Source organism: Episyrphus balteatus, chromosome 2 (genome assembly GCF_945859705.1).
Source record: "Episyrphus balteatus chromosome 2, idEpiBalt1.1, whole genome shotgun sequence".
Classification (NCBI taxonomy): Eukaryota; Metazoa; Arthropoda; class Insecta; order Diptera; family Syrphidae; genus Episyrphus; species Episyrphus balteatus.
Genome location: NC_079135.1, coordinates 108,453,426 through 108,466,840, shown reverse-complemented (window position 1 = coordinate 108,466,840; position 13,415 = coordinate 108,453,426). Strand labels below are relative to the sequence as shown.

General features: G+C 31.8%; 2 protein-coding genes across 2 annotated transcripts; one reads left to right on the top strand and one right to left on the bottom strand.

Annotated features, from left to right (window-relative positions):
* Positions 1-2,586: 2,586 nt before the first annotated feature.
* Positions 2,587-3,527, top strand: LOC129910476 (acyl-CoA-binding protein). The gene is made up of 4 exons (XM_055987878.1): positions 2,587-2,646; positions 2,858-2,919; positions 2,985-3,099; positions 3,213-3,527. Exons 2-4 carry the CDS (start codon positions 2,905-2,907, stop codon positions 3,353-3,355), a joined length of 273 nt encoding a protein of 90 aa, XP_055843853.1. The 5' UTR covers positions 2,587-2,646; positions 2,858-2,904; the 3' UTR covers positions 3,356-3,527.
* Positions 3,528-3,585: 58 nt separating this feature from the next.
* On the bottom strand, positions 3,586-12,102 carry LOC129910475 (rabenosyn-5). The gene is made up of 5 exons (XM_055987877.1): positions 11,593-12,102; positions 11,411-11,525; positions 8,122-8,269; positions 7,462-8,063; positions 3,586-4,040 (listed from the first exon to the last, which is right to left on the bottom strand). Exons 1-5 carry the CDS (start codon positions 11,934-11,936, stop codon positions 3,768-3,770), a joined length of 1,482 nt encoding a protein of 493 aa, XP_055843852.1. The 5' UTR covers positions 11,937-12,102; the 3' UTR covers positions 3,586-3,767.
* Positions 12,103-13,415: the final 1,313 nt, after the last annotated feature.

Below are 13,415 nucleotides of genomic sequence, written 5' to 3'. Positions count from 1 at the left end.
CGCGTCGTCGCGTCGCCCATGATAAACAGTTTGTCCTTTTTATTCTGTTTATAAGGGTTGTCGCAACTCATATGTCCCGTAATTTAGTTTCTTTTGATGTATAATAACACTGTGCAAGTCGAAATTCTTGACAGGCGCGCGAATAACTGTTTCGCCATATTTCGGACCCGAGAAATCCATTGGCATCATTAGTTTTTCGATTTATCGGTACGACTTCGAACAAAATTTTTTTTGAAAGTTTTTTCAATTATTTTGAGAATTTTCCACTGTTTTTAGTCATTTTTCAATCAAAAACATTGTTTATATTGCTAATAATTCTGCTCAAACGTTATTTGCTACCAGTAGAAAGACATTGTAAACAATTTTGAACAATTTTTTTGAAAGTTTAGTGATTTTTTTTGAAATTTAAAAAAAAAAATCGAAATTTTTTACATTGTTATCGTTTTTTCGCTGTTTTTGTTCTCTTTTGCACAAACACATAGCATGTTTTCCATTAAAAATTAATTTAACTGTTAATTTAGTGTTGGTTAAACTTTGACATACTATCGATAGCATCGATAACAAAAAAATATCGAGTATATCGATACTTCACAAAACTATCGCTAGTTTCAATACTTCCAAATTATTATACCACAAGGCTACCGATATTTTTTCTTAAAACTATCGATACAATCGACAATGGAAACTATCGATATCTACCAAACACTATTACCCCGTTTGTATGACCGATTTAAAGATCGAATTGAAACTGAATCGAAATTTCGATCCAGGTATATGGAAGTACCAGATCGAGGAATCGAATTGAAATAGAATCGAAAACACAATTTTTCTTTTTAATATATTTGCAGTAAAATAGAAAAATCTAACCAAAAACAAAGCGCAAGTTAAACTAGATATCATAATACATACATACAGTAAAATTTGCAAATAAGAAGACAATCACACACAATTTCCACCATAAATTATATCTCGAGTATTCAATTCGTTTGGTATATATGCATATTTTCGATTCGATTCAGCTCCCCGAGTCGGATCGGATCGACAAATCCGGATTCAATTCGATTCAGGTATATATAGACCTAAATCCTGATTCAATTCGGATTCAAATCGCCATACAAACGGGGTATATGTTAATTCGTTGTTTACATCCAATGTCAAACGAAAACTTAACTTGTAGTTCAAATTGTGTTTAATTAATTTCAAAGCTATCGATAATATCGGTAGCCTTGTGGTAAAATAATTTGGAAGTATTGAAACTATCGATAGTTTTGTGAAGTATCGATATACTCGATATTTTTTTGTTATCGATGCTATCGATATTATGTCAAGGTTTAACCAACACTAAATTAAGCCTGGTACGCTGCTCGCGATAAATTTTAGCTCCCATACAAATTATCGAAAAATTTTAGCTGAGCTAAAATGAGTCCCATACAAATTATCGATAACTTGTATGGGAATTTTATCTTGGCTAAAATTTAGCTCGAGCAGCGTACCAGGCTTTAACAGTTAAATTAATTTTTAATGGAAAACATGCTATGTATTTGTGCAAAAGAGAACATGTTTTTGTTTTTGTGCGAAAAAACGATAACAATGTAAAAAATTCCGATTTTTTTAAAAAAATTTCAAAAAAAATTACTAAACTTTCAAATAAATTGTTCAAAATTGTTTACAATTTAGCAAATAACGTTTGAGCAGAATTATTAGCAATATAAACATTGTTTTTGATTGAAAAATGACTAAAAACAGTGGAAAATTCTCAAAATAATTGAAAAAACTTTCAAAAAAAATTTTGTTCGAAGTCGTACCGATAAATCGAAAAACTAATGATGCCAATGGATTTCTCGGGTCCGAAATAGGGCGAAACAGTTAATCGCGCGCCTGTCTCAAAAATTTTTTTCAAAAAACTTGCACAGTGTAATTAGTGAAAATTAATTAACCCGAACAAAACAAAGAATTAAATTATAAAAAATGGAAAAAAAAGAAGAAGCAACGGTGGAGGGAAAAAAACATCATGGATTTCATTCAATATTTACTATAGATAAGAAGAGGGGCGTTCACGATCTATTGTAAAAAAAATAAAATTTTACATTTTTACTAGGCCTGTTGCACCAGATCGTGAATACAGCCTGGTACGCTGCTCGCGCTAAATTTTAGCCAAGATAAAATTCCCATACAAGTTATCGATAATTTGTATGGGATCGTTTTTTCAGATAAAAATTTTCGATAATTTGTATGGGAGCTAAAATTTAGCGCGAGCAGCGTACCAGGCTTACCCCTATAGATAATGCCTGGGCCCTATTTCAAAGATGATACATCACATACATAAGCCTGGTACGCTGTTCGCGCTAAGTTTTAGCCGAGATTATATTCCCATACAAGTTATCGATAATTCGTATGGGAATTTTATCCCAGCTAAAATTTAACTCGATCTGCAAGTAAAATTTGCATCTTTTTTTAGTAACGAATCAATTCGTTATATATTTTGAACTAATTGACACATCTCTAAATAATAACCCTATTTTTTGAACACATCCTGCATAATTTTTTTTCCGACAGAGATAACAGTACAAAAAGAACAAAAAAAAAATGACACCCGGCAAATTTTCATTTCTATTTTTTCCACATTCACATTCATTTTCCATCAAAGTAAGTACCAAGGTGTCTCTTTATTTTTTCATCCGCATCTCCCAACCCCACCTTAAAAATCGCCTGATAAATTTTAACAAGTACCTACTATAAAATTTTTCATTCAATCAAATTGCTAACTTCCTCATTATTTCTAAAACATCTTTACATCAATTTAAAACAAGATATTTTACCTATTTATCGATTTGTTCAACAAAATTTACATTTACAGGTTTTTCTTTGCAATCTTGAAAAAGTTCTAAAAATCAATCCACAACCATGTCCACCAAGGAAGTAAGTACATTCATTTTTTACCCCAATTCTAGAAACTGCTAAAAATTCTTTTAATTTGCATTTAGCAATTCGATAAAGCCGCCGAAGATGTCAAGAACTTGAAAACCGCACCAGCCGACAATGACCTTTTAGAATTATACGGTCTCTACAAACAGGCAACTGTTGGCGATTGCAATACTGGTAAGTTAAGAAAAAAAAAAAAAAACACCTCACCTTTTTGCATAGGTTATCTCTATTCTGTCTGTTAACATGATGAGTAATCTTTCTTATTGACTTATTTTACAAATCAACAGATAAACCAGGTTTCTTGGACTTCAAAGGCAAGGCCAAGTGGGAGGCATGGAACAAATTGAAGGGCAAATCATCGGATGATGCCCAAAAGGAATATGTCGACAAGGTCAATGCCCTTGTTGAATCTATTGGAATGAAGGCATAAGATTGGATTCTCAATTGTCTTTTCTTTGAAATTAACAAACAACGCACATTTATATTATTTTTTTTTGTATAGAAAACTTAAAAAAATCTATATGAAAAATATTTAACTATATACTCTCTAAGCACAAAAAATTAGCGCGCATTTTGTTAGTTCCAAGTAAAAAAAAACCTATAAAAAAGCACAAAGAAAAAAACAACTATCTGCTCTTTTAGCTATTATTTTATATTGTATTTTGTTGTTGGTAGTAGTTTTGCACAAAAAAGCTTCTTTTTCTACATTTACACGAGTATGTAATAATAATATATTAATTTTTTTTTATTAATTTAATTTTTTAAAAGGGTGAATGCAATAAAAAATTTACTCTTAATTAATAATAATATAACGATTGTTTTGTATCCTTTTTTTATCCCTTCTATTGTGTGGATTTGGTGGTGGTGTTGGGGTTGTTGGTATTATTTGATACTCCTCCTCCTTGGCCACTTTGTTGGTGTTGCATATAGAATTCTCTTTGTAATTCACGTAAATTCAGTTCTAAAGTGGCAACTTCATCGAAACGCATTGCAGTGCGTGCTTGTTTGATGTAACCTTTAATGATGTTAATTTGTTCAACTAGTGGATCGTTGCTAGCAGCACCAGATGTTGATATTTGATAAGCACTCCAATTGTCCAAGGTGTGGAGGGCAGACTAGAAGAGAGAACGGAGTAAGGGTTAAAATGTACACATTGGGCATGCATGCCGTAGACAAGGGGCGTATTTTCTTTTTCACTTAATGCAAAGTTATAAAGTAAAGGGTTTACAATAATTTTAAACTACTCGTAAGCGATTTTGGACATGCAATAAGGCTTTTTTACATCATACATACAGCTGCGAGCAAAAAAATAGCAGTGCTTTGAAGAATATTTTAAATAAAGCTTTAAACATTAAAAAAGCTTTGATTTTGGAATTTTTTTTAAGTAAAACTCCTTAAGTTTCATTAAAATTTAATTTTTAGTAAGAATGGAATTTAATTTATCTCTAATAAGCTGAAAAATAATCCAAAAACAAAATAAACCTCAAATTAAAGCGAGCAAAATAATAGCAGTGATTTTGTTTTTCTATTAAATTTAAATAAAACAAGGACGAAAAAAGTTCAATTTAACGGTAATTTATTAGAGAAAAGGTAGTATTTGCTCCCTTGACCGTTATTTTTAACTACCGCTTCGCAACGACCTTCCATGAAGTCGTAAAGTCCCTGAGATCTTTCAGGTGTTAAAGATCACCAAAACCCGCTCAACAACGGTTCATAACTCCCGTTATTTTAAGTTTTGGCTTAAGACACATCTAATTTTATATAACCCCAAAGTTCCTAGAAGGGATTGAGGTCTGAAGGACTAAGCGGGTCACTTAATGACCTCAATCTTAGTATCTTTAAACCATTGCCTGGCTGCCCTGTCGGTGTTTTTTGGGTTATTATCCTGTTGGAAGAAGCATTTAAGCTTTATTTGGTGTCGGCGTAATAGAAGCATAATATTTTGCAAGCTATCCAGGTGCCAGAGCTGGTTAATTATAGTTTTGATCCAAGATATTAGGCCAAGTCCATAGTACCAGAAGAATCCTTAAAACTTTATATTGAACCCTCTATATTTTCTTGAATATTTTCTGTACTGATGAGAGAAAATTGGTTCTTTATGGTGATCTAGGGTCTCGGCTATTTGTGCGACGAACACGGAAAACGAAATTCAACCCAAGATACATTACAAAAACTAATTAACTTTGAGGATCCAGTATAAAGTTTTGGGGGTTCTTCTGGTACTATGGACTTGGCCTAATATCTTGGATCAAAACTATAATTAACCAGCTCTGGCACCTGGATAGCTTGCAAAATATTATGCTTCTAATTTTTTGAGGTTTATTTTGTTTTTGGATTATTTTTCAGCTTATTAGAGATAAATTAAATTCCATTCTTACTAAAAATTAAATTTTAATGAAACTTAAGGAGTTTTGCTTAAAAAAAAATTCCAAAATCAAAGCTTTTTTAATGTTTAAAGCTTTATTTAAAATATTCTTCAAAGCACTGCTATTTTTTTGCTCGCCACTGTACATAGTTTAGCACTACTAGATTCACCAACCACAAAGATGCTTGGCAGTCTCCGGATGGTCGAATAAGAAAATAAATCGATTATAATGAAATCAAATGAATGGAGGGTACTTTTCCATCATATTGAATTGACGTTAGTTCAGATAAGATAAATTTTATTCATATTAAAAATTTTGGGTGTTATGTCTATATCATGAAATATCCCGAATCAATGTTAAACTAAAATTGCATCCATATTAAGGGCTTTGTAAGCCAACAAACAAAATAAAAATAAAAAAAAAAAAACATTAAAAAGTGTAATTTTCATTTAAAAAATGCTTCGTAAGCGATCGAATCATAAAAATCAATTTTAAAGTAGGTTTCCTATTAACTAAAAACCAAACTTTTTTTTCGAAATTCTCAGTATTTCTTTTTCTTAAAGTTTAGTTCGTTTTATTATCTATTTATTGACTTAATATTTTTTTTCGAATAAAAAATACAGATGTTGCATTGCTTTCGATACATTTATGAGTCAAACCCTCTTAGAGGTTGTCCCTTTGCAATCATTTTTAAGTCATTGGTAAACACTTTGTATGAATCGTGCACCATAAATAAATTTACGGTTAATGTTAATTCTACTTGAGTTTCAGTCTCAACTTGTTTTATGATATCTTTTAAAACCATTTTGTCGGACACTACAAAAAATAAAAATTGCCGATAGCATTTTCTTATCAACACATGCACGCACATACATATATAAGCCTCCTAATAATATTGTTGTTTGCATAATAAAAGTTGCGCTAGAAATGTGAAATTTTGAGTGTCTTTTTGAACCACTTACGTTCTTAAATTTAAAATCTAGCTTTCTAAATTGTAAAGAAAGAAATTTTCGTAATACCACAAATGGGGTTTAAAAGATTGTAAAGAAATGTAGTGAATGCGTTTTATCTTTTCAATAGATTTTATTATATGCTAGCTAGTTTGATGTTGAAAAGACACTTCGATGGTAAGATAACCGATTAAACAAATATTTGACGTTCATTTGAGCATGAAGAAAATTTTTTGATACAACATACGTATATGCTTCAATAATAACATGCCGGATAATCCCAAAATAATCTTGGGATTTCATATCAATTATTGATGTATTTGTTGCTATGTTAATTTTAGGGAAACTAATCAGATTTATGTGTAAAGATAAAACCTTTAAGTGGTGATTAAATGGTTGAAATTTTGATTACAAATCATTTAAAAAAAAAGAAATTCACGTTTCAGAGCGCTTCAAAATCTAAACAAAATATTTTGTTTCAACACGCATTCTAGTCTAGTAGAAATTATAATCAGGCAGCCAACTTCTTATTTAATTTAACGTCGATAATAATCGATGTTATAATTGAATCATTTATTTTCAAAACATGATAAGTTCATGATTTTAAATTTTTCAGGAGTAGAAAAAAACGTTCTATTTTCTTTTGATGTGTGTTGCAAAATTTATAAAAAATATATTCTGTAGAACTTTTGCCTAGGTACAAAATACCGTTTCGATTTTAATTTTTGGAGAGATAGTTCAAAAGATAAAAAATAAAAACGCTTTTGGACTTATCATACTTTGAAAATAAACGGATGTGAAATTAGTTTTAAAATGGGTTCACAGTTTTGCTTTCATCCCCAGTCTATCACAAAATTGTATTTGAGATTAAAATATAATGTCCGGAGTGCTTCTTTAACTTTAAAGACTCTTTAAACTTAAGATTTTCAGCCAGTACCTTAATATAGCATTTACACATAAAAAAGCTGTTGTTTATTTTCAAAAGATGATAAGTCCGGGATTTATCCTGTTTTTGATACTAAAAAAAATATTTCGCTTAGCTGTAAAATCGGATATAGATGGAGTAGATACTTCATTATTTTGAAGATAGACGTGGTTATCCCTAGAGTAACAATTTAGTAAAAAAAAAAAAACGAATTTTTAATAAAAGTGGACTTATTATGTTTTGAAAATAAATGATTCAATTATAAATTAACTCAATGAGAAAATTAAATACTCACCCCCGATGCATATGATTCACCGCTACCAGCACCATCACTACCATCAGCCAAACCATACTTTTCATAAGCCTCCACTGCCAATCTACGTTCCGTTTCTATCCTCTGCTCAGTTTCCATTCGCTTTTTATCCTGAATCTTCTTTATTTCCACTTCCCCCGGCAGCGGTGGAATGGATAACATTCTCTCTTTAATAAATTGCACACACGACAACCGAATTGATTTCTTCATAGCCTCCTCTCGACTACCCTCCTGACATGGTTGCATTAGTATCTTCTTACTCTTAAAATCCACCATTTCAGCAACCTGTCCAATTTTACCACGCAATGCACTTGCATCGGCAAGTGTGAATATCGAATCACCCGAATACAAACTATCAATTATTTTAAGATACATTTCGATGTCAGGCAGGATATTTTTTTTCATTTGTTGGATTTCGTCATAGATGACAGAGGTCGGAGGACGGCAAGTCCGACTGTCGTGCATTTCTTTGCGCGTCTCCAATAACCAGAGACAATGATCACAGGTGCGAATGCTGTTTAGACGTTCATCTTTAGACTTTGGAATGGGATCGGTTCTTGACATGGTTAAACTAGCTAGTTCCACTGAAAGAAAGTCAAGTCAGAGGATATTTGATACAAAAAAAAAGAAGAGGGAACCTACAAGCATCATCAAGAGGAAGAAATTTGGAACAATCATTGCACATAATACTGCCGCATAGTCGGCAGTGGTGTTGTCGCCGAGCGATGTGAAAACTCTTGGCACAATTGGGACAAAGTTTAACTGAACTTCCGTCCAGCCATGGAACTATCTGAAATGGATTTTATTTTATAAAAAAAAAAAACAGACAAACCAATGCACAGTGCTTCGACTAGTGGACAAAAATAAAAAAAAAATAAAAATACAATTTCTTTTTTTTTAAATTTGTTAAAGCAATCAATTTGATTCCAAGAATTTTTTTGTAGAACGTTTAAGCCCCTACAAGAATATATCTTGCTAATTTGAAAATAATGAATTTTCAGTGAATAGGAAAATTTTGAAAAGTAAAAAATGTTTTTATAATTTTTTTTTTAAATTTGACCTCGAATATCTTTAGAATGGTTAGATTAATGAAAAAAGTTAACAAGACCTTTTTTGTGGAACAATCTATTTCCAACAAGAATATGTCTTCCGCGTTTGATTATTATAATTTTTTAATTTGCTACAAAATTAAGAACAAAAATCGAATTTTTAAAGATTTTCTCGATTTTTGGACCTTAAATATCTATTAAACGGTTAGATAAACGAAAAAAGTGTTCAAGGACTTTTTTGGAGAGCGTTTAATTTCCTACAAGAATATGTAAAGAAATTTTAAAAAGTCGATTTAAAAAAAATGATTTTTTTTTAGTAGAAGCTTGATGTAAAAATGGAAAATTGCGAAGCGGAGGACCTTCCCATTAATATTAGGAGCTCATATTTGGTGTGTATGTTCTAGAGGTGTCTAGCAATCGATTTTTCGGAGTACCAAATCAAAAAAAAAAAAGAATTTCGATTTTTTTTTGACCCGCCCTAATATATACATATATTAGACTGATTCAAAAAAAAAAATTTTTTTGTTCAAAGCATTGTTGAAAATATTGTTGGAAATGACGAAAAAAAATACTGTAAAAGTTTCAGCCCTTAAATGTTAACATTTAGTACCGCCGCATCGCAAATTTCTATTTCCCATACGATTTGTATGGGAAAGATTGTGTATTTGTGTTTAGAGTTTTTTATCTTTTTAATTTTTCATCAAAATTTCTTGTATAAAATTGAATGCTCTACAAAATTGCATTTATAAAATTAAAAAAAAAACGGACGCGAAAAATTAATTTAAATAATTTTTAGTTGAAAAAATGAATAATTCGAATTTATTGAAGAAATCTAATATGATAGTATTAGGGGTTTGAGAGTTATATAAATGGTTCTGTGAAACCAAAACACAACGTAGAATACAAATATTCGAAAATTTTGCCAAATTTTTTGAAAAACCTAATAATTTCGTCAAAAAATCGTAAGAAAATGAGAAAAATTACTTTTTATATTTTAAAGTTGAATAACTTCGAAACGAAACTTCGAATATGAGCTTTTTTGTAGAGCGGACAATTTTATAAAAGAAAATGATTTTGTCAAGCCTTTTGGATGAACCATTCAAAAGATAAAAAATTCTAAACACAAATACACAATCTTTCCCATACAAATCTAATGGGAAATAGAAATCTGCGATGCGGCGGTACTAAATGTTAACATTAAGGGCTGAAACTTTTACAGTATTTTTTTTTCATTTCCAATAATATTTTCAACAATGCTTTGAACAAAAAAAAATTTTTTTTGAATCAGTCTAATATGCTGCTCTCTTCAAGGAGCTCCAAACTAAGCTTAAAAATAGTCTAACACTTCCTGGTAGCATTTTAATCTATCTGCAAAATGTATCGCCTATTTATAATGCAGGTAACAGTAAGACAAGACCGAAGACCCCAAACAGATTTTTAAACCTTTAGCCACTAAAGTGGGCGTGGTTGGAATGGATTCAGTTGACACTATTTTGTGTTATTGAATTCAACTAAATAATTAAATTTCTTAAGTGTTATTAAAATGGTGCAAATCGTTTTTGAAATATGTGAGGGGGCGGGCAGGTTTGTCTCTAAGGGAATCCTAACGCACGAGCTTCAGGACTAAGGGAGGGATTTGAAAGGAGATACCGATTAATATTAGTTTTGAAGTTCTGAGCCTTGAAATGGCATGGAAAAACGGAGTCGGGTAGTACGGCTGAAAAAAACGGTACGTCCGAGAATGGACTCGAGGGTAAACTGAGGGGAGCAATGCAACTAGCTAATTCGTCGGAGCATTGCTTATAAAAATTACGATAGAATAACGAGAGATATGAGACACGTTACGACGACGGTGCTCGAGGGACGTAATTGTATCAGTTATTGATCTATCATCTACCATTTTTATAGCTCTATTTTGTATTCTATCCAAGAAACTCAACGAGGTAATTGGAGCACCTGCCTAGATGTGGGAGCTAAACTCGAGCTTTGGATGAATATATGCCTTATAAATAACTGCTATAGTGGATTAAGCGGTGTCAAATATGTGTTCATTCCACAGGAGGTGGTTTATAAATGCACATACCGAGAGTAGAAAGTTTTTCGGTTTCTTCACTCATAGGAGACAGGTTACGCTTTAATGAAAGTAAACAGCATTATGTTGTTGAAACATTAAATTCTACGCGATTTTGTATTCCCCATTGGAAAATGCTATCAAGATCAGAATTTAATGAGCTTATCATTATTTAGCCGTTGGAGATCCATATCCGAAAAATATGGGCGAGAATCCGGAAACGAATATGAAAAACTGAGGGTAAGGGTACTATCATCAGCAAAACAGTTAAGTGGATTAGAAGTTTCAGAAAGGTGATAATTTAAAAAAATGAGAGAGTAGGAGACAGAACGGAGTCCTGGGGCACACTAGAATTTATTTTCTTGGTTTCAGACTTATCCAGCGAAGAAGAGACTCATCGACTCCAAAAGCACCCATTTTCGAAAGAAGAGCTTTCTACTTTCTCCAAAACGATGTAAGGATTTGTTCCACTGTTCGGTGAGATAAACTATCAGATCACCAGTGGACCTGTTGCTACGAATGCCGTACTGCCGGTCAATAAGAAGCTTTCGTTCCTCAAGATATTTTTTGAGTTGAAAATTAATCAACGTTTACATGACCTTGGAAAGAAGGGACGATTTGAAGATATCAGCAATTATATATAGAAAATGGGAGTGGCAGGGGGCGTAAAAATTTTGTTAAATTTTGTAAAACTTGTTCTTATAACATTTGCAACATTTTTTTTCCTCAAAGTCAACATAGTTTTGGAAAAACGTTTTTTGTCCACCATCTCCATACAATCGACGCACTGTGCATTGTGGTTTTGCTGTACATTTTGTTCGTGTTGTTTCCTTTGAACTGGCTCGGCGGGCATATCTTTGAGTAGTTTATGCAATCGGATTATCAGTTTATTAGTTTCACTGGCATATCGCTCTAATCTAGGATTCCTACAAAACAAAACCCAAATCATGAGTCATTTGGTGTTCATTGATAAATTCTGTTAAATGAACTTACCTCACAGAGATAAAATATGAATAGTGTGAACGTTCAGTTCCAACGGATTGGACCATATAGTTGAATACATTGCCACGGGTTGTTGTATTGCTGCTGTTTGTAATCCGGACATCACGATCCAAACTTCTAGCTAAATCAATGGAATCATCAAAGTTTGATTTAATTTTACGTTTAGCTTTGCTGAAAATATCTTTGAATATAGATTTTAGGGCGTCTTGTTCTTCAGCATGGAAATTTTCAACATGATCTGTTAGGAATTCGAGTGAACGAAGATCTTCACGACAAATTGGACAGAGGAATCCTTCGAGAATTTCTCCATTGTCATCATCGAATGGATTAGACATGATTTATTTTTTTTTACTTTAGAAAACTTGTGTGAATAATTTCGAGTAAAATGTGATGAAAGGAGGAGGAAACTACTAATTAGAGAAAATTTTGTAACTATTTTTATTTTAATAGGAAAAAAACAACAAGAAAGTTTCAAAAAGTGACAGCAAAATTATGATGTCAACAAAAAACACCTTCCTCGAAATGTCATTTTTGGTAGAAAGAAAATAGGTGTGTTTGTTTGGAAAATACTTTTATGGGAAGTTGCTATAAAAGACGTGTTCCTATGCTGTAGGTACAATACTCGCATGGTATAAAAAGACAAGGTATGTGGTCCGTTCTTTTATTGAACAATGTTAACTATTGTTGTTATGTCAAAAAAATCGTTGTATTTGTTTTTGTTACATTTTGTTACAAAATGTTAACTTTGATTTAGGAACGACTAAATGTTACATTTTGTTGATCTGTCAAAAGAAAAATTTTTGAGATTAATTTTATGAATGAATAAACAAGAAAAAATTAATTTGGTACTGAAATAATTCTTTTTAATTGAATTCTAAGCAAATTGAAACAAAAATATGCATTCAATAATTTCAAATATGGAAACAAACAAGAAATTCTCTTCTCACATCATCCCCTCTCTTCCCCATTTAGTTGTGTTTGACAGATTTACATTGAAACTCAAGTCCAGAAGCTGAGTTGGAAAAAGTAACAAAATGTAACTATTTGACACTTCAACACTGGATTTAGGAACGATGTTGTGACGTCACGATGTTACACTTTGTAACTTTTTTCTCATTTAGGAACGATGAAAGTTAACTATTGTTAACAATAGTTAACATCGTCGTATAAAAGAACGCATCAATGATCATTAAGCCTGGTACGCAGCTCACGCTAAATTTTAGCTCCCATACAAATTATCGAAAAATTTTATCTCAGCTAAAATGGATCCCATACAAATTATCGATAACTTGTATGGGAATTTTATCTTGGCTAAAATTTAGCGCGAGCAGCGTACCAGGCTTTAGAGTAGCCATTTTACAAAATGGAGTAATAAAAGTCAAAAGCAACAACAATTTCCGAGACAATTTTTTCTATACCAACAATAGCCGTTTTTTATTATCACTTGATCCATATAGATCATTGATTAAAATGTATTACAACAACTACATGAGATCTTGCAAGATCACGATTCGTGATCCTGATGAAAAGCAAGATCACGATTCGTGATCCTGATGAAAAGCAAGATCTCATGTAGTTGATGTAATACATTTTAATCAATGATCTATATGGATCAAGTGATAATAAAAAACGGCTAATTTCAATAGGGCAGCTGTCAAAAACTTAGGAAGCCATCTTTTTTTTTCATCAGACAGTTCTCTATACAAACTTTTTTCTTATGATCATTATAGGGGTATTCACGATGTGGTGCAACAGGCCTAGTAAAATGTAAAATATTATTTTGTTACAATAGATCGTGAACGCACCTCTTCTTA

Excerpts from the sequence above, each read along its gene's own strand:
- LOC129910476 (XM_055987878.1), top strand. Across the intron at positions 3,100-3,212 it reads TGTTGGCGATTGCAATACTG|ATAAACCAGGTTTCTTGGAC; the intron begins GTAAGTTAAGAA and ends ACAAATCAACAG.
- LOC129910475 (XM_055987877.1), bottom strand. The coding sequence starts at position 11,936 with ATGTCTAATCCATTCGATGATGACAATGGAGAAATTCTCGAAGGATTC. Across the intron at positions 8,270-11,410 it reads GGAAACAACACGAACAAAAT|ATAGTTCCATGGCTGGACGG; the intron begins GTACAGCAAAAC and ends AATCCATTTCAG. Across the intron at positions 4,041-7,461 it reads GTGAATCATATGCATCGGGG|TCTGCCCTCCACACCTTGGA; the intron begins GTGAGTATTTAA and ends TCTCTCTTCTAG.